Source organism: Siphateles boraxobius, unplaced genomic scaffold, assembly GCF_051911475.1.
Source record: "Siphateles boraxobius isolate OS27281-9 unplaced genomic scaffold, OSU_SipBor_1 8, whole genome shotgun sequence".
Lineage (NCBI taxonomy): Eukaryota > Metazoa > Chordata > Actinopteri > Cypriniformes > Leuciscidae > Siphateles > Siphateles boraxobius.
In genome coordinates, this window is record NW_027509208.1 from 12,660,995 (window position 1) to 12,686,034 (window position 25,040).

A 25,040-nucleotide genomic window follows, 5' to 3' on the forward strand; every position below is an offset into this window, starting at 1 on the left:
TTTGAGGTAGGACTATATTTTTAGGTAGAGGAACTGCATTCTATGTTCATTTTACGAACTGGGAGACAAATCAAACGTAAGAATTTTTTTTCGTTGCTTTATCATCCATCAAGCACATGTTGTCCAGAAAAGTAAGCAAAAAAAGTTGATGAGCACAAATCTCTTTAATAAGCTGCATGGTAACATAACTAACTTCAATTTGGGCTGGTAATTATGAAATCCAGTCCAGCGTTTTCTTGCGGTTATCTATAGGATGTTAAAATCACAGTGTTGACCTTGCTCTGAGAAGACTTGAGAGATTAATATACCAGATCAACTGAAACCAGAGTAGGTCTACAGCCAGACAGAGTGGGAAGCAATTTGAACACGATGCTTTGAAAGAACTGAACCTGATACAGTTGAAGTATAAGGGCACCCTGAGCCTGCATCTGTGGACAAATCAAATCAGATGTGAGTGGCAGGCAGCAGTACTGCAGAAGCAAACTATTATAGTGTCTTGTTACCCTTCAGTCTGACCACCAGAGCGGGTTAAATGGGCTGCAGTTTCTTCATACTCTCAAAAGCGAACACATACTGTAGACTATGCAGGAATCTTAAACCTCCAGGTAGCCACATATAGTGCTCTGCCGCATATATGAATTCGCCCATTCACGCAGACAGGCTTATGGTTATTTAGGGGTAAATGGTTCTCTTTGGAGGCTTTCGTTCTAATGAGCTATCTGTTTGATGAGCTCTGTCAGGGTATATGAGCCACAGGCAAAGCCCAACGCATTCGTTTGACCTCAGACTCGTAAAATCTATATCATTAGCCATTACAGTGCTCGCAAATGAAAATGGGATTTGTATGTTCCAGCTTTTGTGGTTTCTGAATGCTCAGACCATAGTCGCACAAAGACTGCTCTATTCTTATAATGAAATTCAGGTAACACTGATGAATCGCAGTTCTAAACCACCTTGACCATGACTCCTGAACAAATCTGATTTGAGACATTTGTGATTGTATCACAAACGTGCAGCTTTTGGGAGGGAGAGTTTAGGCTGTTATTCTGTAAGATTGGTTTGGTTGCCCAAAAAAGTGTGTGTGTTGATAAAAAGCTAACAATCAATAAATCAATAAAAATTAAAACTGTTAAAATAAAAAATCTAAACAAAACACTTAATAAAAGAGATGAAATATTTTGTTTACCTGCATGTCATGTAACCAATAACCAACATTAGAGAACTGTAAACATGAAAATATGTAAATTATTGAAATATTAACTTAAAATGTTTACTTGAAGTACCCCCCAAGAGTTTATGTCAAAGGGGTTTGGCTGAGAAAAGCGCTTGGGAATCTCTGTTGTAAGAGGCTGTACAGTAGTTGCTTGACATGAAAAATAAACAAGAAAGGGAAAATATATATGAAGAAATTAACCCTGAATTCACAATTTAAAGCATTAGTTTACACAAAAGTCATCATTTACTCACCCTCATGTTGTTCCAATCCCGTATGACTTTCCTTCTTTCTTCAATGGAACACAAAACGAGAATTTTTGAGGAATGCTGTGGTTGTTCTTTTTTAGTCAATTACAATGAATGAGGACGGGGGAGAAGTTTAAAACTTCCAAAAATAATGCAAAAAGCATAATAAAATCATCATAAAACATCCTGAACAAACATGAATTTATTCACATACATTATATTGTTCTAGTCACTAGATTCCAATCACAGATCTGTACTCTGAAATCTATATCTTACAATAGTATTCAATGAAAACATGTAAAAACGAGGGTCATAACCTCTGTGTACTATACACTGCAGTATATTACACATTAATATTTATCATAACCCAACACAGAAGAACATTTACTTTTCATGGAATTAGGAAATATAACAGTGCATTTGACAAAATACTGTCACATATAAATATATACAGACATATGTAACATTAAATAGCTTAAAAATAAAAAGTTAAACAGAGTGACATATATTTACAGATTCTTACTATATATGTACAATAAATGTGGTACAACAAGTGTAAAACAAATCGCTAGAACATTGTCCCACAATGCATCCAACATTATTAGCAAGCTGAGCAGACATCAGTATCTTCACGTTCAAATCCTACTGCACCTGTGAAACATCTTCTCTGAGATCCTCAGCAAACTACTTCAAGTGCTTCCTGGTCTTAGTGAAACATTGGCTAAAATGGTGCTAAATAAGAGCTAAAATGATTTTATGCACTGGTTGTTCTTCAGTCTAAAGCTGCCAGCCATCTTCTTCCGTAGTAGCTCACTCATCACACAGAAGCTGCCGTTTAACCAGTCATATGTAATGCACTGAGGGAGAGTGACCTTTCGTAAATGCGCAGCATATTATAGGTGTCTCAAATGTGCCTTAAATGCTCTTCTCCTCACTGTACAGGGTAATGGAAGGACAAGTTTGGTGGGCAGACAAGTTCAGTCTAAAAAACCTCCTCTTCTTCAGCTTCACATCCGTAATCTGTAAAGACAAAGGTTTGAGTGAATTCTGTGGTTACGGGATAAATGGTGAAAAAGTCGGGAAAGATTAGATTAGATGGTAGACTGCTTCCAGTGATGCGCGGGTCAATGTATAAACAACCCACACCCGACCGACGTTTTCAACTAACCAGCCCGCAACTCGGACCGCAAAAAAAGAAAGAAAATATTGTACCCGACCCGCTTCCTGACCCGCATTTTTTTAAAGTAGTAAATGCTCATCGTAGCGTCATTGGGCCATAGACGTAGGAACTAGGGGTGCGGTGCGGTGTGCGATGTTTATGTTTCGACCCTGCTTGAAGAATTCATCAGCAGGTCAACTGAGAGAAAAGTGTGAAAGCCCTTAGGAGCGCAAACTGTTCTTTTTCTGAATGCTGTATGATATAGCCTAGTGTTATGTAATAAAGGCTTCATTTATTCATTTATTTCGTTTCATTTTCTTAACAATTAAGATGCTGCATGTGTTTATCCAGTCTAATCGAAGTGTGCGTCTCTCCCCGACTTTCCCAACAAAAATCCCGCCCCCTCTCAGAAAATACATAAAAACTGACATTACTGAGCTATATGCGTTTAAAAATAGCCTATTAAAATGGTACAATGGCATTGCTTAGTTCAACGTGTTGGGAAATCGGGCATTTTGTCCCGCGTTTAAAGGTTTAATTGGCATCTTTATTTCAAACGACCTGACCGACCGCGACCCGAATATCATTAAAAATTTATTTGGATGACTCATAATCGCGGTTGACCGCGGGTGACCGCAGGCACCCGCTCATTTTGGATCAACCTGCGCATCACTGACTGCTACCAGGACACTTCTGTGATAAGCAAGTTTTTGTAGATGTATGACTTGCAGAGGAGATGGGATCGGAGCAGTTTATCAAGATGATAAACACTTCAAATGCAGTCTGTCACGAATGCTTAGAGAGTTACAGCCCACTTAGCATTACACAATTTGTCAAGATGAAGAGCCAGACCTTGGAACTAATCTGGGAAACCCTTGATCACTGAACCCTCGATCCGTGACTTCATTATCCTTGTCAGTGACAAGGCTACAATCCGCTGTGACATACTGACCATTTCCACCTATCAGCTCCATGGCGCTAACGCAAGACTCTTCCGCCTCTTCCTCATTTTCCTCTTCTTCCTCTGCGGGTTCCTCATATGCTACAGGCCCAATTTCCAACATGGGGGGAGGGGTGGGGGCCGGAGGGGGCTCTGGGGCTGCAGGAGGCAACATCGTGGTGATGTTGGCAGTGTCCTGAAATAAACAAGCAATGTTTTAGAACAACAAACATCAATTGCCAGATTTACTATATTTGCTTATAAATTCACAATGCTCCCCAAACTCTGAAAATCTGAATTCTACTGCCAGATTTCAATCATAATATCAATACTTTTTGGTTGGTACCATGGTACAGTGGCTACTAAATATACATCTAAAACGTTAGAATGTGGTGCTTATGTGGGTAATGCCGGTTTGAATTTGATCTGCAAAATTTCCTGATCCCATTCCTTCTCTCTTTTCTAATAATCTCCACTATTTTCAGTTCTGAAGTGCAGTGGCTAATATATGTACATAGCACATGTACATGTACATCTAACATACTAAATCGTGGTGCTAAATACATGCATCTGATATTGTTGCTCATGTGGTAAATGCAGGTTTAATTCTGGCCTGCAACAGGTCCTGATCCCATTTCCCTCTTTCTCATGTATAATTTCCATAATAATGTTTAATACTGATTCTAAGTCAGCACCATAGTGTGGTGGCTAGCATATGTGCATGTGACACTTTCAATCACGGTGCTCATGAAGGAAATACAGATTTGAATCTGGCCGGCAATGTTTGCTGATTCCATTCTCCCTTCTTCCCCATAATAATTTCCTATCATTCTCCACTATCTTTCCAATGAAGTAAAAAAACAACAACTAAAAATAGTGATTCTTCACATCACAGTCGAGGAGGCGAAAACAGAGATTAACCAGAGGTTGAGGAAAGCAGAGGCCTAAATCAATTATCAATTTGTGAAAAACGGAGGAAGAGCATGAAAGTCTCAGTGGTAATTATAGCACAGACTTGCCGCTGTACCATGAGGCCGCTCTTCAGGCGGTACCAGTAAAGGGGAAACAGCAGCAGCGGGGAACTTGTAATAGGGACTGCCAAGCTTGGCAAACGCCTAAAAGATGCCCTGCAGCTCACCTGTGGGTTACACCCTGAGTGAGTAACCAGCGGCTGGGATCACAGAGACATGCAGAGGCCTGATGGCTGGAGAATCTGGGCTGGGGCATTAACGATCTCATTAGGAACAAGACTATTTAGAAAACTTGATATAATATTCCAGTACTTTTCTGTGTAGTACTTATATTTAATTCTACGGTTCCTTGCCACATCTGAACTAAAACCCCTTGTGTATGAAACAGTGCTCTGCTTGTTCTTGTTTTGTGGGGGAAAAGGGGAGAACTGCTAATGTTTCTGAATAATGTTCCATAATTCTGAATCTCGCAGATAAAGGCACAATACATTATATAACACTGATCTTTATTCAGAAGATTTCTGTAACAACCTGGATGTGACATCGGGAAGCTTCAGTGCGTGAGCAAAGTTGACCCCTGCAGTCATTTTGTACTTGATTTTTTGCCACAGCAAATTTGTCTATTTGTTCAAGCACTTTCGTATGGTTGACTTCAGACCACATTGCTGCTTATTCAAGCTTGACCATTTTGAAGAGAGACAATAAGACATAGAAAAGCCAATCCATCAAATTTTGTGGCTTGAACATTACCACAGATAGTGACTTTCAATTAAATGCGTTATTTTACCCCATATTGTGAAATATGCTTGTCTTCTATTTACTGCATTGACATTTAGCTATGATGAATTTGATTATCGTGATGGATTTACCACTGAAGTCAAGTAGGATTAGTCAAGCAAATTTGATTTGACCTCTATCAAGCTGAAAGCTGAAATATTGCTCATTGGGTCAACAAGAAAACAGACCGCAAACAGTTCTGCACTGAGATGCCAATCAGTAATCACATTAAAACCTTGGGTTAGAAATGAGGCGCATAGTTCAAAAAGAGAAGAGAAAATTCTTGCCATATTTAGTTTTTAATGTCCAATTAAATGGGTTGCAAAATAATAACTATGGTTTGTGCTGACAATCTATACTAACACTTACATTTACTAAATTTTTGCATATTGCTAGGTCTATGAATATTTGAAGAACGTTTTTTTACCATAATGCGGGACCACAGTAAAAAAATGATTTCCATGTTTTTTCTTTTCATTTGTCAAAACAACTTAGATAATTAATGTGATTCAGATACCATATTTTTAATTTTTATTTATTAAACCAATCTCCTTGATTGTATTAATATATACATTTTTAATTTCAATGAACTCAAAATTTTAAGGCAACCAGGTAACTTATTTTTTTTAAGTTAAACCAACAATATTTTTTTACAGTGTACTCGGTCTAATGGAAAATAATCTTTGAATGGAAAATCAAACATATTATTAACATTAACAGTAAGGGCCCTCATTTAACCTACCGGTGTGGCTGCTGTCCTCTTCCTCTTGGGAGCGGATGATATTAAAGGGCGGAGCCTAAAGACACAAGGTAGAAAGATAAAATAATTATAGTGATTTTTCAGTGGCCTCACTCTTCTTCACAGCAGTTCATGCATTGATAGAAGAGCTCAAGAGCCAGCAACAAGCCTAATTTTCCTTCTGAAAATATGAAGCATACTTCCTGCCCACTCCTTCACTCCCACCCCACAGCAGATTACAGAGGCATATCTAAAGCAATAGATTCACACTGAGACCTGCACTACTGGGGCTAAAGAAGCCCTGTGGCGCTGATGAAATGCTTAGCTTACACTTCCTGGCAACTGGATTTAAACATCAAACACCAGCCCTATTTAGGGCTAATATTAAAGAGACCAGTATAAAACATTAATTAGTTTGATGGGGGAAGGGAGAGAGGAAGAGGGAACGTTCTGAAATGAGAATGACCTTGATCTGGCTCCGTGTTAGTCCAGTGTGCACCGTGAAGACAGACCGCTATTATGTCATAATTATGATAAGCTGGTTCAGAGCTAAAGCGGAACAACGGCAGTTACATGTTTTGCCTGTGCATTTCTATATATAAGACAGAAGAATAATATATAGGCAAGCTATTTATGTACAAAATAAATAGGAGTACTGTATATGCTCAAAAACTTAAGACATGACTTCACCTGCTTTTTTAAAAATGTGAATGCTTGGAGCTTGTCTCATTTCAAAGCTCCATCTGATCTCATAAGGTTTACGTTAGAGTGTATCAAAAAAATCAAGGCTTGGTGTGTAAGGTGTCTTTGAAAGACTCCCCTGAATGTGTTAGAATGACTGAGCGTAAAACAGCATTATAAGTAGGCAGTAATTTGCACAATGCTATTTAAAACAGCACTGATTGTGAATAGAAAGTTGCCATCAAAAGATTTTGCAGAAAATTCCACAGAAAATGCAAGACAAATAATCCCAACATTTTGGAGAGCTTTACCAAAACAGACATGAAGGGTGTGTTCACTCTGTTACACTGATGTATTATTTTATGATATACTTGGAATAGTACTGAAAGTACTGCTTATGCAAATGCAGCTTCACATAGAGTCTCAATATTGTCTAAATATACAGAACAACCCACACAAATACACTCACACAGGCATATAAACACACAGTGAAGTGCAGAAAAGCTGGGCAGCGACTGTGCCTCCCTGGTTAGATCTCCCCGAGGACTTAGTGAGAGCACTTTCTTGGCCGATAAGGGAAAGTGCTGCTAATTAATCTGCTTAAGGAAGAGAGGAGGAGGAGGAGGAGAAAAAGAGCGAGCGAGAGAGAAAGTACACGCTGAGAACGGGGCTTCCTTTGTCGTAACTCATTAGGAATGGCGGCCTACATTAGCCATCTGCACCATGCTGTCTGAGTCGAGTCTGTTCTGGACAGATCTGCTCTATGCACCAGTGTCCTGGCCCTGGCACACATTCTCAACATAACTCCAGTATTAGGATTATCCAACACATTACTGGAAAACACAATCACCCCCGAGCGGCCTCGCAGAGTGAATAGTCTTGGGAAGAGGCGCAGATCTACAACCCAAGTGTGACTAATACACTTACAAATCTTCAGCCATGGAAGTGACAAGCCAACGGCCTCCAGCTGAATCTGGAGCACCTATTGTGTATCGGATGCCTCTGCTTGCGGGGACTGAGAAACGTAGATAATCTTACGATACCGAATGCACAAGCTCAACTGAAGGGAGTGAGGATGCTGCTAAAATTGAACCAGAAAGAAGATCTGAGCAGAAAGTTCAAGCGATCGTTTTGTCCTTTCAAGGACATGTCGAGGGGGAACAATGGCAGACATTTTTAAAACAAGAAAGATTTATTTGAGAACCAAATTATGTAAAACACCCCAGAAAATATATTTTGAAACACGTTATAAGACATTGAAATAAGTTTATTTTGTATACCCCTACTGGCAAATATTTTTTTTTTCTTGTTTTAAACAAAAACTTTATAAAACTGTGTTAAATTTATGCTTAAAACAGGAAAATAAGGAAAATAGACTTAATTCATTTATCTGTAAACAAGTCTTTATTTCTTATATTTTTGCCGCAAGGAGATGACTGAGTCCTCGAAACACTACAGTAAAAAGCAACTGCTATAAAGTAAACCAATTACTGTTATTTGTCTTGTTTTAAAGGTGCTAAAAGGAAATGTTAGTCGCTTCACTAACTTCAGACCGCCACTGAATTAGACCATTCTACAAAATCCCATCCTCCAAATCGAATGTCAGCTAACCTGGCTGCTCAAAATGACTGACAGGTATAAGTGCTCAGAAAAATAGTGGTCAGGTTCATTTTTGAATTCAGTTTACAGAGTTTTTACACAGAGACTGGTGTGAGTCCTCATGACTCATACTTAAGTAATATCCGTCTGGTAGTTCCATGAATTTATGTTCCAAGTTACTCCATAAAGCAAGATTACAGCAAGATTCACTTTTCTAAACGTATCCTACACTTCTCATAATAAACTTGATAACCCAGTACAATAAGGTTGTTCCAAACAGTAGGCACCAATATTGACTCTATTTCAGTGGTTTTCAATGCTTTTGACTAAAAAATATAAACACAATATTCGAAAGTCATCCTGTGACACCCTTGGACTGCTCAACTTCCATAAGACATCTTGTTTTATCCTAAATTGAAAACAGCACTACAAATTTATTATTACATACTGACAAAAAATAGGTTATTTCTCTAAATATTTGTGTATACTATGCATTTTGGTGTTTGGTTTTAGTATTGCATTTGTTTTTTTAGCAACTGTGAGCATTATAAATAAGGATGCCACCAAACTTCATGCCCTAAATAGACATAATATGGCAAACTTCCAGTGATAAACCAATTATCTTAGTTTCCACACAGCCAATTGAGCAATATTTGTAATGTACAGTTATGTGACCAATGAGTTTTCACAGTGGGAGAGGATACTTTATTAAAATATTGTAGAAGAAAAAAAATCAGCAAAAATATCTATTGCGGTCATGGCTATTTAGAACAAAAACGTATGCATCACATTTACCTTTGTACGCAAAATTCTGTGAGCAAAACGCAGTCATCTCAATAGAAATCTGTACATCTGTAGTTTCAAACAGTATTCTCATTGCAATTAGTAACTATTTTAAATTTTGGCAATTTGGTGGCTTATTCACATTAATTACAACAATGTCATTTGTATTTTTTGACGGGTATGTTGAGAGGAGGGGGACCTTCATGCTTAGTTTTTCTGATAATCATACATTTTTGTATGATTCACATTGTACGAATTCATACGCCACCTCGTAACAGTTATGTTTTCCTGTGAGATCAGGTAGATCATTTTGCATGAGGGACACAGGCAAAAGGTTCCACCCCGTGGATTTAGCATTGGATTCAATTATGTTGAACTGAACCAATATAAAGCTGCTTGGTTTGAAAGGTTTAAAAGCTGCTTGATTTAGAAGCGGTACTTCCTGCATAACTACAACCCTTTCTGCGAAATTTCACAGAAGTTTAGCTAATGTCACGTTAAATAGATTAGAACAGAGTCTTTGAAGGTAGCAGCCTATGAAGACAGCAGACAGCAAGGCAGCTCATCAGGGTTTGGATCAGAGCCATCAGCTCACAATCTGATGCAAATGTCAAGAGGTTTCAGCTCTAACACAGACACACTTACACTGGCTCCTGAGTACAGTGAATACTGACCCTCCCACGGCCTTCTCTATAAATCACTGGTGCAATTTATGGCAGACTGTCTGCTCATCTCTAAACACATTACAATCAGACGACTCGGCACACGGGCGGCACTAAGGCCCTTTAACCAGGCAAAATTAACCACCAAAACTCCAGTGTCAGATTGACAAAACCCTGTAAACACATCCAATTATACTTCAAGAGCTCTTTTATGCATTTAATAGCGGGCATCTGCTGCCCAGAGATGTCAGATCAGTGAGCGCCAGAGAGAGAGAGAGAGAGAGAGAGTGTGAGAGAGAGAGAGAGAGAGAGAGAGAGAGAGAGAGAGAGAGAGAGAGAGAGAGAGAGAGAGAGAGAGAGAGAGAGAGAGAGAGAGAGAAATAAGAGAGATATAGAACAGGATCATTCAGATGTGTGTATCTCGAGGACAATCTCTAAATGTGACTGTTGAACCCTGATCTCCTCCATCTCTGTTTCCACAGTACTGCCCCTTCATGCCCGGCAGGAGCTGACCACATCAGAACACAATCCTCCACAACCCCCCTGGGTAGCACATTCACATATTACACACAACACTGTGAGTGACACTGAGCTGAACGGCCCCTGGCATGTGACCTGGACCACTGGGAACGGCGAGGGTCCTGTATGTGTTTGGAGGTTAGATGTCAAGATGAGTCCTGTATAAACACACATTCAGTATTGTGTGTGCATGCTCTGAAATGTGAAGGGTAAGTGAACGATGATGAGGTGTGTGTTTGGTCAGTGAGGTAAGTGTGAATTTCAGTGGAGTGTGATGCACTGGAGTGGGGTCACATTAAGGCCACAAATCAAATATGTATGACGTGAAACTATGAACAAGGTTGTTTAAATTTACACAAGGCTTTCTTTTGCTCTAAATTCCTGTTTTTGTATGCTGTGTCTCACTAGTTCCCTATGAGTTAATATATCATGCATACACATTTGGGTACAGGCAAGGGACTTGATTCTATGAACATTGAGACACTGGTGACTTAAGCACTAAAACATCACTGGTATTTATCAGCGGCATCACTGTACAAACGTTCAAAAGTTTTAGATGCATCTGGGATCATTTGTTATGTTTATCATGCAGCTTCACTCTCCATTTCCGTTGGGCCGAGACTGGAGAAAACATGATGACAGTTTCAGCAAGTGAACATTTGCATTATAAGAATTTTTAATGAGCGAACATACCAACCGCACCAACTGTCTTTTGCTTCAGACTGTGAGATATACATCTTAGCTAAGACTTTGATCACAAATGACAGTACTGACTGGCATTTTAAGTCCCCAGAGTCTGTGTTCATTCTGACATTCTCATTTACATACAAAATGTGAAATTCTGCAAAGCTGTTAGAACTTCATCTGAGACTAAGATATTGTAAAGGCAACTGATTCAAAACCGGCAACTTTGCCCTCTGACAAAACATTTTTTTTTTATGATGCTTGAAATGTCTCTTAGTTTAAAACAATCTCACTGAACTTTCAGTGAAACCTAAAGGGTTGAATTCGAGTTAAATATGACAGAATACATCGATTTAATATATTGAGTGAAAAACTTTTTGAAATTGAGTGAAGCCACATTAAATTGAAGCCTAGCAAAGCCACAGAGGCAAAACACAGTATCTTCACATATCCTGTATACAGGAAGTCCGAGGCACATCCACACACACTGCAACTTCAGGTAGCATCTGTGCATTGCTTCCCTCTCACAGGATTTTCACAGGTGCCTGGCACCAGCCGAAAGTGTAAAGTCAAAATGGGTACATCTGCAGAACAGAACTGTGACATCTTTACTGAGAATAAATCACCAGAACCAGATGGCTGACCTGCATTATTAAACAGAGTGCTACATTTTGGGTGTCCCTCTTGTGACCTCTCAGGAGGAGGTAAAAACGGGCCAGTCCACAGGTCAGACGGGGTGCCCTCAGGGCTGAGTGGGTGAAGCTGGTGAGGACACCCAGCCCTTATGCCAGGCTTCACACACCCCCCGGCAGTCTGCACCCGCCCTGGGCCAGATGGTGAATGAGCTGGCTAATGGAGCGAATTCATGCAAGACAAATTTGCCCACTTAACAATCAATCCCAACACTGCGCTGTCATCAATAATTTCCTAGGATCTCCCAGGACTCTTTCAAAGGCAGACTGAATCACTGCTGTAAACACCATCAGGTCTATGAGAGAGATAAAGCTTTGAATAAACTGCCAATCAAACAAAGGCAAATACAATTGTTCGATATGCAGTCTAAAGCATGTTTTTAGAAATACATAACATAACTGAACCAGGTTGGATATATTAGATTATTTATTAGATTATAACTGAAACATAATTTTTTTTAATATTATAATTACATAAAAACTATTAATATATGTAATAATCTATAGTATAAATAGTTTAGATTATAACTATGCTAATCATTATTATCATAAATATACAATATAAAAATGATTATCAATACAAATTCATATCAATACAATAATCGATACAATACATTATAAAACAGAATCTAAATTATGATTGGGTTAGCCACAACCAAATTTGGAGCTATAACCACACGCTATTGGAAACCATAAATAAATAGCCTACAGTAAAGTTAATTAAATATTTTATTTGTGAAAGATTGTTTATTATGATTCTTAATAAAATCAATAGGACTATTATTAATAAAACAAATGTAACTATTTATTGAACATTAGTGTCTATAGTCATGCCACAGAACATGCCTTACTCAAGCTAAAATTGCTGCAATGCACAGCCTCTCATGGCTTATTTCTTTAGTAACATAGGATAAAATCTTTGTTACTTGTCTAAATTTAAACAGTTGTTTCCTCATCCTCCAGCTGCAGATTAAACACATATGTAATTCTAGCAACAAGTATGCATGAGTATTTGAGTACCAAAGCTAACAATCTATTCACATTTGGGTTACATATAACACGTTGAGGGCTGTAGGGTGGAAATCAAACACTTCCACTATTACTGATGTGTTCTGATGTTCTTACTTATGGGCTTTGTAGCTAGGCAACACATTTAAACGGCTCTTAGTGTGATCTCATTAAAAAAAAAACCTGGCCCATTTCAGAGGGAGCACTTTTGCTCCGTTGGGCCCATATGCCAGTCTGTCAATAATGCATGTCGATGAAATCTGACAGGGGAGGGAAGTAATATTTCTGTTGAGCCAATATCATACAGCAGCTGGCTTTGTGTAAATAAATCTAAAGGGGGAGAGGGGTGTAATGGGTGGAGGCTCTCCACCAGCTTTGGGTGCCACTATGCAGCTGTAATCCCTGCTCTCCAGCTGGGAGTATAAGCGGTTAAGTTGTAAGGGTAGTCGGAGAGCAGAATTTTGGGGCAGGTCTAAAAACACAAAATGCTATTCATAAATAATTAAAAATTAATTAGCTAAAATATAGATTTATCAATGCTCCTGAAAATGGAATGGGACTAAAATACAAATGCAGCAAAAAAAAATTCTGATTCACAAAAAAAGTCTATAATGAACCAATTCTTTTTAATGAGTTGATCTAAAGCTGCAGTCACATTAGTGAAATTTCAGCGTGATTAAACGTCCATTGTCTATTGTCAATGGTGCAGTAATGTATGAAGCACAGCTCAAACAAAAGTCACTTTCAAACCAAGCAGCTTTCTGTTGGTCAGTGTGACAAATTTACATAACCAATTAAAAAAAACAAATGAGCCTGCAAGGGGAACTTGCTCGCCCTCACGCAAAACACCTAAATCTGTGGTAAATGTGATAGGCTCAGGCCTGAGACTCACTCAGGTACAATGAAAGAAGCTATACACTTACTAAAGCAAATCTCTATAAGGTGCTTCTGTAATTTGTCAACTAAGACTAATTTAGCTCCTAAATGTTTCATGAAAACCAATCACCCCCTTGCCATTAAACAGAACACCATATTATGCATTTATTCGAAACTAAATCTTAAGCTTAAAAAAAAGCTTCTAGCTGAAAAACAAGAAACAAAACAAAAACAAAACATTAGCCAATGGGTTTTAAAACAGTGCCTAAACTACTGTACAGCTCCAATGACCTATAATAGTCAACCAAACTATTACTTCAGGGACCCTCATTCCTCATCAAAATGGTTGCACAGCTAGAAGAATATTCAATAATAATCATCAAATATCACTGGACTCGTAAAACAGTGGGGAGCTTACGCAGAGTCTGAGGGATGAAACGAGAAAGGGGGGTAAAAGCAGTAACACATTCCAAAATAGCTTCCCTAACAAATACTCACAGAGCATCCTTTTCCTGAAAGACAAAGCTACTACACATTCAGCTCCTTCTTTCAGACCTAGCATGATGGAGGAGATACAGAGGGAAGACATGCAATCTGACCCTGGAGGAGGCAACAATTAAGTCCCAGTGGTTTCCACACCTCGTGGTGACAAGGCATCTTATCACACTTCCTGCAGGCCACTGAGGAAGGCCCCCAGCGGTCTGACCCGAGGAAAAGACTTTGAGAGAAAGAGAGATCTATAGAGGAGAAGAAAGGTGTGATTATCCTCTTTGTACAGTATCTCACCCTCCAGCGGTCCAGTACAACAGAGGGAAGGTGGGATTTGTCCCTGATTTCACTATTGTGACTTTGATCAGTTTTACCTGATTTCACCAATACAGCCAGGTCATTATTTAATAATATTACAAATGTTATTGTATTTTGAAACAAATAAAAGTAGCCTTTGTGAGCATTTATTTTAAAAACTTTCTAATATATATATATATACACATATATTAGTGCTGTCAATTGATTAAAAATTAGCTAATTGCACATTTTTCTATAATTAATCGCACCTAACAAGTTTTTAAATATATTTATATATTGTAATACTTTTAAATTAAATCTCCAAAATAATGTAGAAACAACATACAAACAGTATATTTAAAAAAAAAAATGTAATGGCATATTTCTACGAAGCACTATGAATGACTGATACCAGTACTGATTCTGATGTCTCTACTACAAGGGTTTTTTTTCCTCAATTTTAGCCATTCAATATTATAGTATAACTGAAAGCTACCATTTTTAGCATTTAATAGGCTAAAAAAAGTAACAAATTTTAATTTAATAATTTTTTTTACAGAAACCCATTGTAATAAATGTCACATTTCCATGTGCCTGTCACGTTTTGAGTTTGTTTGTTTACGTTGGGTTACATACTGTATGTATTTAAGCCTTCATAGTCTGTTCCTTGTCTTGCGTTGTTGTTTGAAGTCAGTTTGTTTGTGGATGTGTTTCCTCTGAGTTATTCTTCTGGTTATTATTTTGATTCTAGGATTAGAGATTTATTTTGAGTATCTCATTTGTAGTACGCCACCGACCGTAACAGTGCCTTTAATATCAGGGCTCAACGATAAGGTTATTTTCCATTGGCCCAGTCAGACTGTTTGATTTCTACCTGCCTTGCTAAAATGCACAAAGTGAGTGAATTTCTCTCTTTTGTTGTTTGATTAAAATTAATGACAGACAGCAGCAGGTTTATTAGGCCGCTGTCACTTTAAGACCTGACGCACACGACGGTGGATCTGACACGCATCCTATTTTCTTACAACTCTTAACGTTTTTAAAACTTTTTAATTAATTTAAGACTCTGCTTATGAGGATACTCACCAGTAACAGGCATTTTGGCATAATTTTGTGTGTTTTTTTTCCTGTTCAAGCGTGAAAGAGTACTCAATGTGGCGCTGGCTTGTCTGAAGCGGCATTCTGTGCATGTGTTTCAGGTATATGTTCACAGAGAACTGCTTCAGAGAGAGCGCACCAGTACAGATTTGAGTTCTTTTTTGCATCTTATCTCCCTTGAATGGTTTAATAGCACATTAAATGGATGGTAGCGTCATTATATAATGTACCGCTAGCCAAAGGATGCCAGGAAAAAACAGATGCTGTGTTAATTGCGTTAAATATTTTTAACCCGTTAAACTGAAAAAATCAATTGCATGCATTAACGTGTTAATTTTGACAGTCCTATTATATACATGCATACATGCACAAATATATATATACATACATATATATATATATATGTATATATGTATATATATATGTACACACACATATATTAAACATACACTCCAAAATTATACCATACAATACACTATAACTATCCTCTTCCCTGTCTCAAACACTTATTCACAGTCACCAACCATGGTGTTCTTGATCATTCCCTACCACCAAACAAAACAGTGTGTGGGTGTGAGAACGCCTTGAACTGATCACACATGAAGAATCTGACATGTCGCAAAGCCTCCATGAGGCAAGTAGCAATTTTCTTTCATCATAGGGACTGCTGCTTAGGAACAGCTTTTGTCCAAAACCTGTAGCGCTTTGTGTACAACAAAGCGATCAAAACCTCACAGTGGCAAGGAAAGTGCACAGGAGGATCTATCACCTGCAATCATAATAACATCTGTACATGCATACCTGCTCCATGCCACCAGAAGAGAAAAAAGTTTCCATTAACGGCTTCAAGTCAGTCAGGGAAGATGAGTGGGAGAAGACTCCTGCTGATACAGCTTGAGAAGTGAGCTGTGACTGAGTCAACCTCCCTCTGTGACTCTAGTGCAGATGGAAAAGAAGGGTGAGAGAGCTCGCAAAGCTTTCAAGATGGCCTCTCGGCATCACCTACAGAACCCTGGCCTTGTAACATCTGCTGAGGTGAGACTCGCTGGGGAGGCCTAGAGAGCACAACAGCCAAGTTTTGGAAGTAAAAATCTCATTAATTTTCTCCATATTTTAACAGTAACCCTTCAAAACATGAGATCCGAGATTAGTAAGTAATGATACACAATCATTCAACAGTTTGGGGTAAGTAAAACATTTTTCTAAAGGAATTAATACTTTTATTTAACAAGGATGAATTAAATTGATCAAAAGTGACAGTAAAGACATTTAGAATGTTACAAAACATTTTAATTTCAAATAAATGCTGCTCGTTGCAGCTTTCTATTCATCAAATAATCCTGAAAAAAATGTGTCCACAACTGTTTTCAATTGTTTCTTGAGCACTAAATCAGTATATTATAATGATTTCTGAAGGATCATGTGACACTGAAGACTGGGGTAATGATGCTGAAAATTCAGCTTTGCCATCACAGGAATAAATTACATTTTTAAAATATATTAAAATAGATAACAGTTATTTTAAATTGTAATAACATTGCACAATAATGTTTTAACTTTATTTTGATAAAATAAATGCAGTTTTGGTGAGTATAACAGACTTCTTTCAAAAACATTAAAAAAATCTTATCAACCCCAAACATTAAACAGGAGTGTACTCCTGTAGACGTCAAGAGTCTGTGATAATTCAAAATATATATTTTAAATACTTTGAATAATATTTTACATTCTCCGTGAAGAAATACACTATCCACAATCCTGAGATGGCAGCGCCTTTAATCCACCAACCAGAGAAGTCGGTGTTGCCAAAGAAATGAGAGCCACATCCATAGTTGCAAATTACAACCAAATCAGTCCAACAAACAACTTAAATATTTATATATACCTGACAATTTATACTATTTATTTCAACTTCAAATATATTTAATTTATATGTTTTATAAAAAATAACAAACCAATAGTATTGCATCCTTCACAATGCTTCATGGGCAGTAGTTCTTTGACACATGAAAGATATTAATTAAATAGTCTTGCATTTGAACTTTCTCTGATTTTCAAATATTTTTTGCTTCAGAGCTGGGCAGTTTTGTTGATAGTTTTTTTGTTGTTGAAATCCCTATTAAGACAATGAATGTGAAAATACGTATAGACCCAATAATGCTAAAAAAAAACGTGTGGTGTCATTGGTGTCTGTGTATTTCCTTCCATCATTATTGTGATTTCATTACTGCCACTCTAAAATCCAGAGTTATTTCTAATGACCTCACAAGATTAAATGAAACAATCCAGCTGCTTTGTCTCGACCAAACATGATTCCCATCAGCAGGATGTGGCTCCCTTACTCCCACCACCAGACATCCTCTGGACTTACAGATCTCAATAGAACCCATCATGCTGAGAGACCCAGCCTAAAACCTTTTCACTGAGCTTAGAGGTCGAGAACCAGGCACAAGATGATCCTAAGAGGTCCTTCCTACCGTCTTATCTCACTTAGGCCAAAAGTACAACCACAAGAGATTTTCTAGATATTTTCTCAAAAGTTTTTAGAGAACAACTTTGCTATACCGCTAGACGGTTCCATGCTGTCCTGGGTCAATGTGACCACGTTAGAAACAAACAAAATGACTCATTCTGCTGATCTAGTTGCTAGGAGGTGGTGAAAGGTCTTTGGCGACAAGGAGCTCCATTGAGACGGACCGAATGACCGGTTGCCTTGGTTTCCTGCCCTGTAGAATGCAAAATGACGGGTTCAAACAGTATGGACATTGAGAGCCCACTGTAATAATGAGCGAAAAGCCATACTGCTGGAAGTGGACTAATGTTAGGGTGGAAACAATGACATTTTAGTGTGGGAAACAGGATCTGCGAAACACATCAGGGCACACAGGCTCACTGGCTATTTCCGGATGCGGCTGGCAAAATAAATGAAAGGTGCTGTGAACTTTACTCAGTGTAGGCCTGGTGGAAATCATATCTCAGGAACAACTCTAACTCATTCCATCTGACCTTAACCTAACATTTACAAATCAATCTCCACTCACGTTGTCATGAAGCTGAAAAACCAGACTGGATATGGTACAGAGCAGAAATACATATACTTCTTCACTCCCAAGTCCCAAGGGTCAATGCTGCTCCTCAAATCGTCAGTCTGATTTTAAACCGGTAGCTGTTACTGTAAAACGAGGATCAGAAATAGGACCAGGCACCACGCTGGAGCTGGGAGGTGAAGCGTTCTGTCGTGCTGTCACTTTTTCTGAGGTACGCTGAGAAAAGAGGCATAGACAGGTCATCCCCGCGCATCGAGATCAGATTTACACTTCAAAAAGCAAATCCCGGCAGTTGTAAGAACGGTAAGCCTTTACTAAAAGACAAGGGTAGAAAAGGAAGGGGGTTTGAAGAGGTGAAAAAAGGAGGAAAGACATTAAAGAAAAGGAAGTGGATGCCAATTATCTTCTTATCTTTCAGGAGGAGAGCTTCTTTGCTGTTAGTTTGGAGGTCGTGCGGAGGTTTAATCTGGCAGCTGGTGTTCGAGGCTGCTAAAGGGGGATGGAAGTCTGATTCTACCTGGTTAGCGGAGCGTCTAGAAGGAGTCTGGGTGCTACTAAAGGCAGTGAAGAAGAGTAACAACAGCATCTTTATGCAGGCAAATAGATCTGTGTTAGTCTATTCAGCCCCCAAAAATAACTTGTATACCAGTTCATATACCAAAATATCTTTGAAGAAATGTGCTTTGATCAGCTGGAGTGAGAGTTCCGTGACAGAGAGTAATGCATTGTGAATGCTGAGCAATTTTAGACATTTATTTCTGCACACTTCAGTCAATCCAGAAAAGAAAAGGGGCTACTCGCTCTTTTGAACCATTTGTACTGTTCTAAAATGTACTGCGTGAAATATCTTAGACAGTTGCTACTTGCAAGTTGTGGCAACAGAACTAAAAAGTGTTTGCCCTCTCATAGCAGCTCATTACAAATGTTCCCATGATTCAACAGAGTGGGAACAAGCTCTCTCAACTGGAGCTTGAACTAAATTCAAGCTTATCGTCCAATTTGTTCCACAGTGTCATCAGACTATGATGATTTAATATTTTTACACTAGCCTCTGCTGGTTCGGCCAGCTGATGGGGTGAACAGGAGTTCAAGCAAGGTAAGTTAACTTACATCATGCCTTGCAACAATTGGGGGTTTTCATGAATAAATATTTGTATTAAATTAACAAATAAAGTAAATAAAAAAGCTTTATATGACTTACAAATTTAAGTACACTATGGTCTTAAACACAGATAAAATAAAATAAAAATAAAATCCCTTAATAAAAAAAAATTGTACTCAATAAAAAGTGATAAAAATAGACAAGTTTGAGGTCTGTATGATTTTTTTTTTTACATTATTAAAAATATTCTGTTTAAAAAATGCTGTTCTGTTGAACGTTCATCAAAGAATCCTGAAAAACCATCAACAGTTATTTAAAAAATATTAAGCACAATTGTTTTCAACATTGATAATAATAAGAAATGTTTCATGGGCACCAAATTAACATATTGGACATGTGACACTGAAGACTGGAATAATGATGCCGAAAATTCAGCTTTGGTATCACAGGAATAAATTACATTTTAAAATATAGAATTAAATTCTATTAAAATAGAAAACAGTTTTTTTTTTAATTGTAATAAAGTTTAAGAATATTATTGTTTTTACCGTATTTATCATCAACTAAATGTGGCCTTGGTAAGCATAAGAGACTTCTTTAAAAAAAAAAAAATCTTACCGACCCCAAACCTTTGAAAGTAGTTTATCAAAAATAATAATAATTTTAAAAAATAGACTGCATTCCAACCAGACAAAGCAAATGATAACCCTAATACACTAACCAGTTATGTTTTTATATCTTCAGGATATCCATTATATTTATATTTTAAAAATCTCGAATGTAATAAAACTAACGTGAGAGTTGTATAGTTTGTTTCAAACACATTCGTGAATATAACATTCAAAAGAAAGGGGACAGTAAATTGCCTTTGCGAAGCTTCAGAGTATGAGGTCTCCGACAGTGTTCGTATGTCTGATTCATCATCATCTCACCATTCAGTATGAAATTAGTAATTATCATTAACGAAATGGACTGGAGGAAAGGCATCACACAATGAGAAATTATCTTTCAATGCCAAAGTGTAGAAGTCATGATCTTGCGCTCCGTCTGTCGTATATTCATTACTTCTCTCACAGGGACGTTTGGAGCCCTGGAGGACTATTAATTGGAGAAGGGGCAGGCTCCCAGCATGCACTACAGGGTGCCAGGTGATGGCAGACAGACAGTCCTGGCACTGAATTGATGACAAGCTTTCTCCTGGTGGAAATGACTATGAAGGTCAGCCAAAGGAGCCAAGCAAAGACAAAATGTTGGGGGCCGACAAGAAGAAAAATGTAGTCCTCCAAGGGCAAGGGAACAGCCTTTTTTATCATGTCCTTTGTCTGAGGAACAAAAGAGGCTCTTTACCACTTGGAGTGGGTCCCTGTTACTACATAAAGACAGACTTAGTGGTTTCTGGGAGTGAAAAAGTAGAAAAAGTTCCAAAGCACAGTGTGAGCCAACAGTAACCAAGTAAAAAACAACAACAACAGATTCCCTATTCATTAAATTCTCACCTCTTGCCCATGAGGCTAGCGGGTTTAGCGAGCCCGAGATTGCTCTTGTTTGGCTGCTTCTTGCGGCGGGTCAACTTCTTGCGTCCAGAGCCACCGGCGGGCACGTCCTCGGCTTGCTGGGTGGTGTTGCTCCCACTGCCCTTGCTGTTGAGGTCCCACAAAACATCATAATTGATCTTACTGGAGATCTTTTTCTGCTCCAGCATCTTCTCTATGGCCTCTCCCGCAGTGCTGGCCAGGATCGGTTCTCGCTTCTTGGACGGCTTCTTTGGCTAAACAAATTGAGATAAAAGTTGTTTACAGTGAAAAACAAACGATTGGGTCAGTTCTTAGATGGCTCTGCTTCATAGCGAAGAGTCCTTTGACTCTCTAAAACAGTTTCTGAAGGGTAAAGCATATTGTTAATTTATTAAGTGAGTATTTTTATTTGGGGGAGGGGGGGGGGGGCATCTGGGAATCATTTAAACAGTGCAATTTCTCTATTGGGGCTTGATATAATGAGGTCAGACTAACAGCTGTCAACAAGAAGGTGACAGAATTTCATTAGTAGCCTGGAAAAGCAATCAAGCTCATCTGATCTGGTCACCGCTGACCATGTTCCTCGTCTAGCAAAGTGTAACAAGTCTCTTCACAGTCAGCAAGTGGACGGCTGTATCTGAAATTGCTATCAGGCTCAAGGCACCTCATTAGAGGTGCAGAGCAGGGCTGACTAATCCAAGCTCAACTGGGAGTCACAGTGCAGATGTCAGAGCAGACAGGTTAAGGAGAGGCGGCACTGAAAGCCTGGGGTGAAACCAGAGGAGCAATTGAAGTTCAAATGGAAAGTATGCTGTCTCCTTGGATCCCTAGCTGCTGAGTGTATAAAGACCTCGGAATGGGAGAGAAGCCCATGTCGACATAAGTAAGAGCCAGTCACACACACACACTCATGACTTACTCACCTTCTCCTTATAGGTCCCTTGTTCCTTCTCTTTAGCTATTTTTTCTTCTTTTTCTGAAAAAAATAAAACCAAATGGGAGCACAATGGCTTTATCAAATGGAGCGTTTTAGAGTAGACACAAAAAGCAATACAAAATAAAGGGCTTTAAAAGCTCAATCTTTTGAGCAGATTAACTTCAGAAGGTCAATCTTTTAGTTATCACAGGTGTTTTTCATTTATGTATTTTTTAAATATCGAGCCTAATCTCACAAGGTTCAGTCGTGGGATAAAATTTAAGTAGTTCACTGTGCCAATTGAGTAGTTAAAAAACAAAATCCTTTCTTTCACTGATTTTTTATTTTATCTCTGTGGGCGAGCAGTTCGCTAGTTAGACACATGCCTCTGACGTCAAATCGGGTTGTGTTAATAAATGCACAGGTACTAAGCTTTTCTTCTCCTTTTTGCTTACCTTTCTGTTCCCTCAAATACTCCTCATTTTGCTTCATCCACAGCTCTGTCTTCGCCTCCACCTCTATCTCGTTCAGAATGTACTGGAGAAGAGATAACAGAAGTAACGCTAAGAGGTGATAATTTGTGAATCTGTGATGCAAGGCATCAGACATTTGTGAACTTCATATGACCCTGCTAAAGTTCAGAAGAAGTTTAAAGCTCCATCCTCAGAGAACAACACAGTAATGTGTTATACTGGAAATACCTTTTCTCTTAATTAGTTTTTTTGTCTTGTTTTTCCAGTAAGAAAAAAAAAATATATATATATATATTTTTTTTTTTTTTACATATAAATCTAACACAATTTAGTGAGATGTAAGTCTTAATAGCGTACACAGTTTTGCTTCTCAGGTAAATTTATCTTGTAAAGATGTTTTTAATATTTTTTTTACCAGAAAACAAGACAAAAATACTGATAAGCGTATACATAAGTTAAATCCATAAACCCATTAATAACATACCTTTTCAATTTCATCTTCATCAATCCCATCTAGATCTAGTTCCCCATTACCTGATTTATCTTCCACTATAGAAAGACAAAGATACATGCATTAATAAAATGAGAAAAACATGATGAAAAGGAATCTGATGTACGTGGCAGTGTTTACCACCAGTAAATATTCAGGTGAGTTTCTATTTCAAAATAAAACTGAAGAAAATCATCCTGCTTGACTGCAGTCCACAGCTGTCAGAGATGGTATGCTATACAGGAAGTACTTTGGTGGCATCCTCTGAATAATGCACGCACTGCCAGCTCTTTGTTGTGTAATTGCCATTAATAGGCTTAGAAGTGATTTGAAAGGATTTTGTGTGTTCCTTAAATACTTTCCAAATTGTCTTGGAATCCACGGTGTCAAATTTATTAATCCCTAAATTGAAATCTCATACTGAGGCAAATATGAACAGAAATATTGTTGTAACAACAAATGTTGTAAAACAGTGCCCTCAGGTACACATAAATGTGTGTTATAAACACCACCTGAAACAACTAGCATGTGTCTGTAGGAAAAAATAAATATGAATGAGATCAGGGCAAGAGTGAGCTGTAAATATACATGATTAAAGAAAACAATCACAATATAAAGCAACATCTTTGCATGTAAATGGGAATCTAATGGGTAGTAAAAACACGTGAACTTTGGGAATGCAATAATCAATAGCGTTCACTCATAATGAATCAGGTATAAATAACACAAATATCAATAATACAAATCTAAATAAAACAAAAGAAACACCCTGATTCTGATTACCATTTGTATTCAGTTTTGTGTGATATATCCATGTTAACCTTTAAAAACCTAAGCAAGGATTAAACTAAAGCAAACAGTGAAACATGCTAAACTTTCTCTGTGAACATTCAACAAAAATGCTTTTTTCCAAGTGTGAAGAGCTGCAAAGGCCTGGGAACATATGATTGGATTGGTGGAGCCTCAGTGGATCAGGACCAGATGTTCATTAATTGAACATAGAGAGATCTGAGATCAGAAGAGAGATCTTTACTGTGGCCATCCAACTCACATTCACACGCTCTGACGTTCTCGCAGCAAGACTGGCCAGGGAGAACAGATTTAAATATCTGGACTGAGACAAACGAAAATGGGTCACAATCTGCCCTCATCTCAGATTCATACACTTGCATGTGTGAGGTTTAAGATACATCACACAACTTCAAAGGCTGTAGTCTCCAATATTAGAGATACAAAAAAGAGATTCTAACTCCTTGACTCAAACAGTAATATATATTTAAAAAAAATTATTTTATACATTATTATACATTAAACATTACTTTAACAGTAAAATGTTACTAAAATAAAATATTATTATAAAATGAAAATACTAAATGTACATAGAATACATTTATTATAATATAACACATTTTCCAGATAATATTTGAATAATATTTTTTTAGTATAATGACAATATAAATGCATGCTGTCTTTATAATAATTATAATTATATTCTCAAATTGGCCTTTATACATAACAAATATGCAGCTGCCTTTATATTTTAGTTTAAAGACCCCTGGTTTAATTTAGTTAAATGGTTGACATGCTTCATGAATCAAGTTTAATAGCACATTTGAAGGTAAATCCATCCTCCCCTCGAACATTGGCATTTGTTACCAACAGCAATGCAAAGATGCATGTCAAAGTATGTGCAACAAAACTGAGTGCTTCAAATGTGTTGATCAAGAAATTGTGTATGTATATAGTTGCGTAAGGTATGATTTTTTCCTAACTCACAATGTATGTCACATGGTGTCAGTCAAAAGCCGGTGTCTCATTTGGATTATTTGTAGTTGTTCTTACTGCCTTCTCCACACCGTCTATTACACCTTCTAACTATCTCCTCCTGCTTGCTCCTATAACACCTGCTTTTCAAGAGGGAGGTGAATTCTAAATCTTTAGCAGGAGTGTAATTGAATCCAGGTACCTCGTCCATAAGACGGAGATAGGATACTTGCTCAGGCATGGGCCAACATGGGCACACTGGTCTATGAGGGAATTGAGCTTGTTTGCAGGCAGCTTGC

The 25,040-nt window shown here is 37.9% G+C and overlaps 1 protein-coding gene across 3 annotated transcripts in view; it reads right to left on the reverse strand.

Moving 5' to 3' along the window:
• Positions 1-1,648: 1,648 nt before the first annotated feature.
• Positions 1,649-25,040, reverse strand: part of brf1b (BRF1 general transcription factor IIIB subunit b) — a 77,284-nt gene continuing 53,892 nt past the window's right edge. For 2 of the 3 annotated variants that reach the window (XM_077220842.1, XM_077220844.1), the window contains 7 exons: positions 22,972-23,036; positions 22,470-22,551; positions 22,022-22,074; positions 21,081-21,352; positions 6,051-6,105; positions 3,573-3,756; positions 1,649-2,481 (listed from right to left, as the gene is read on the reverse strand). In XM_077220842.1, coding sequence (XP_077076957.1) covers positions 2,444-2,481; positions 3,573-3,756; positions 6,051-6,105; positions 21,081-21,352; positions 22,022-22,074; positions 22,470-22,551; positions 22,972-23,036 — 749 coding nt within the window. In that variant the 3' untranslated portion in view covers positions 1,649-2,443. Of the gene's footprint in view, positions 2,482-3,572; positions 3,757-6,050; positions 6,106-20,845; positions 20,980-21,080; positions 21,353-22,021; positions 22,075-22,469; positions 22,552-22,971; positions 23,037-25,040 lie in introns of those variants that run through there. The other variant, XM_077220843.1, reaches the window with a different exon arrangement.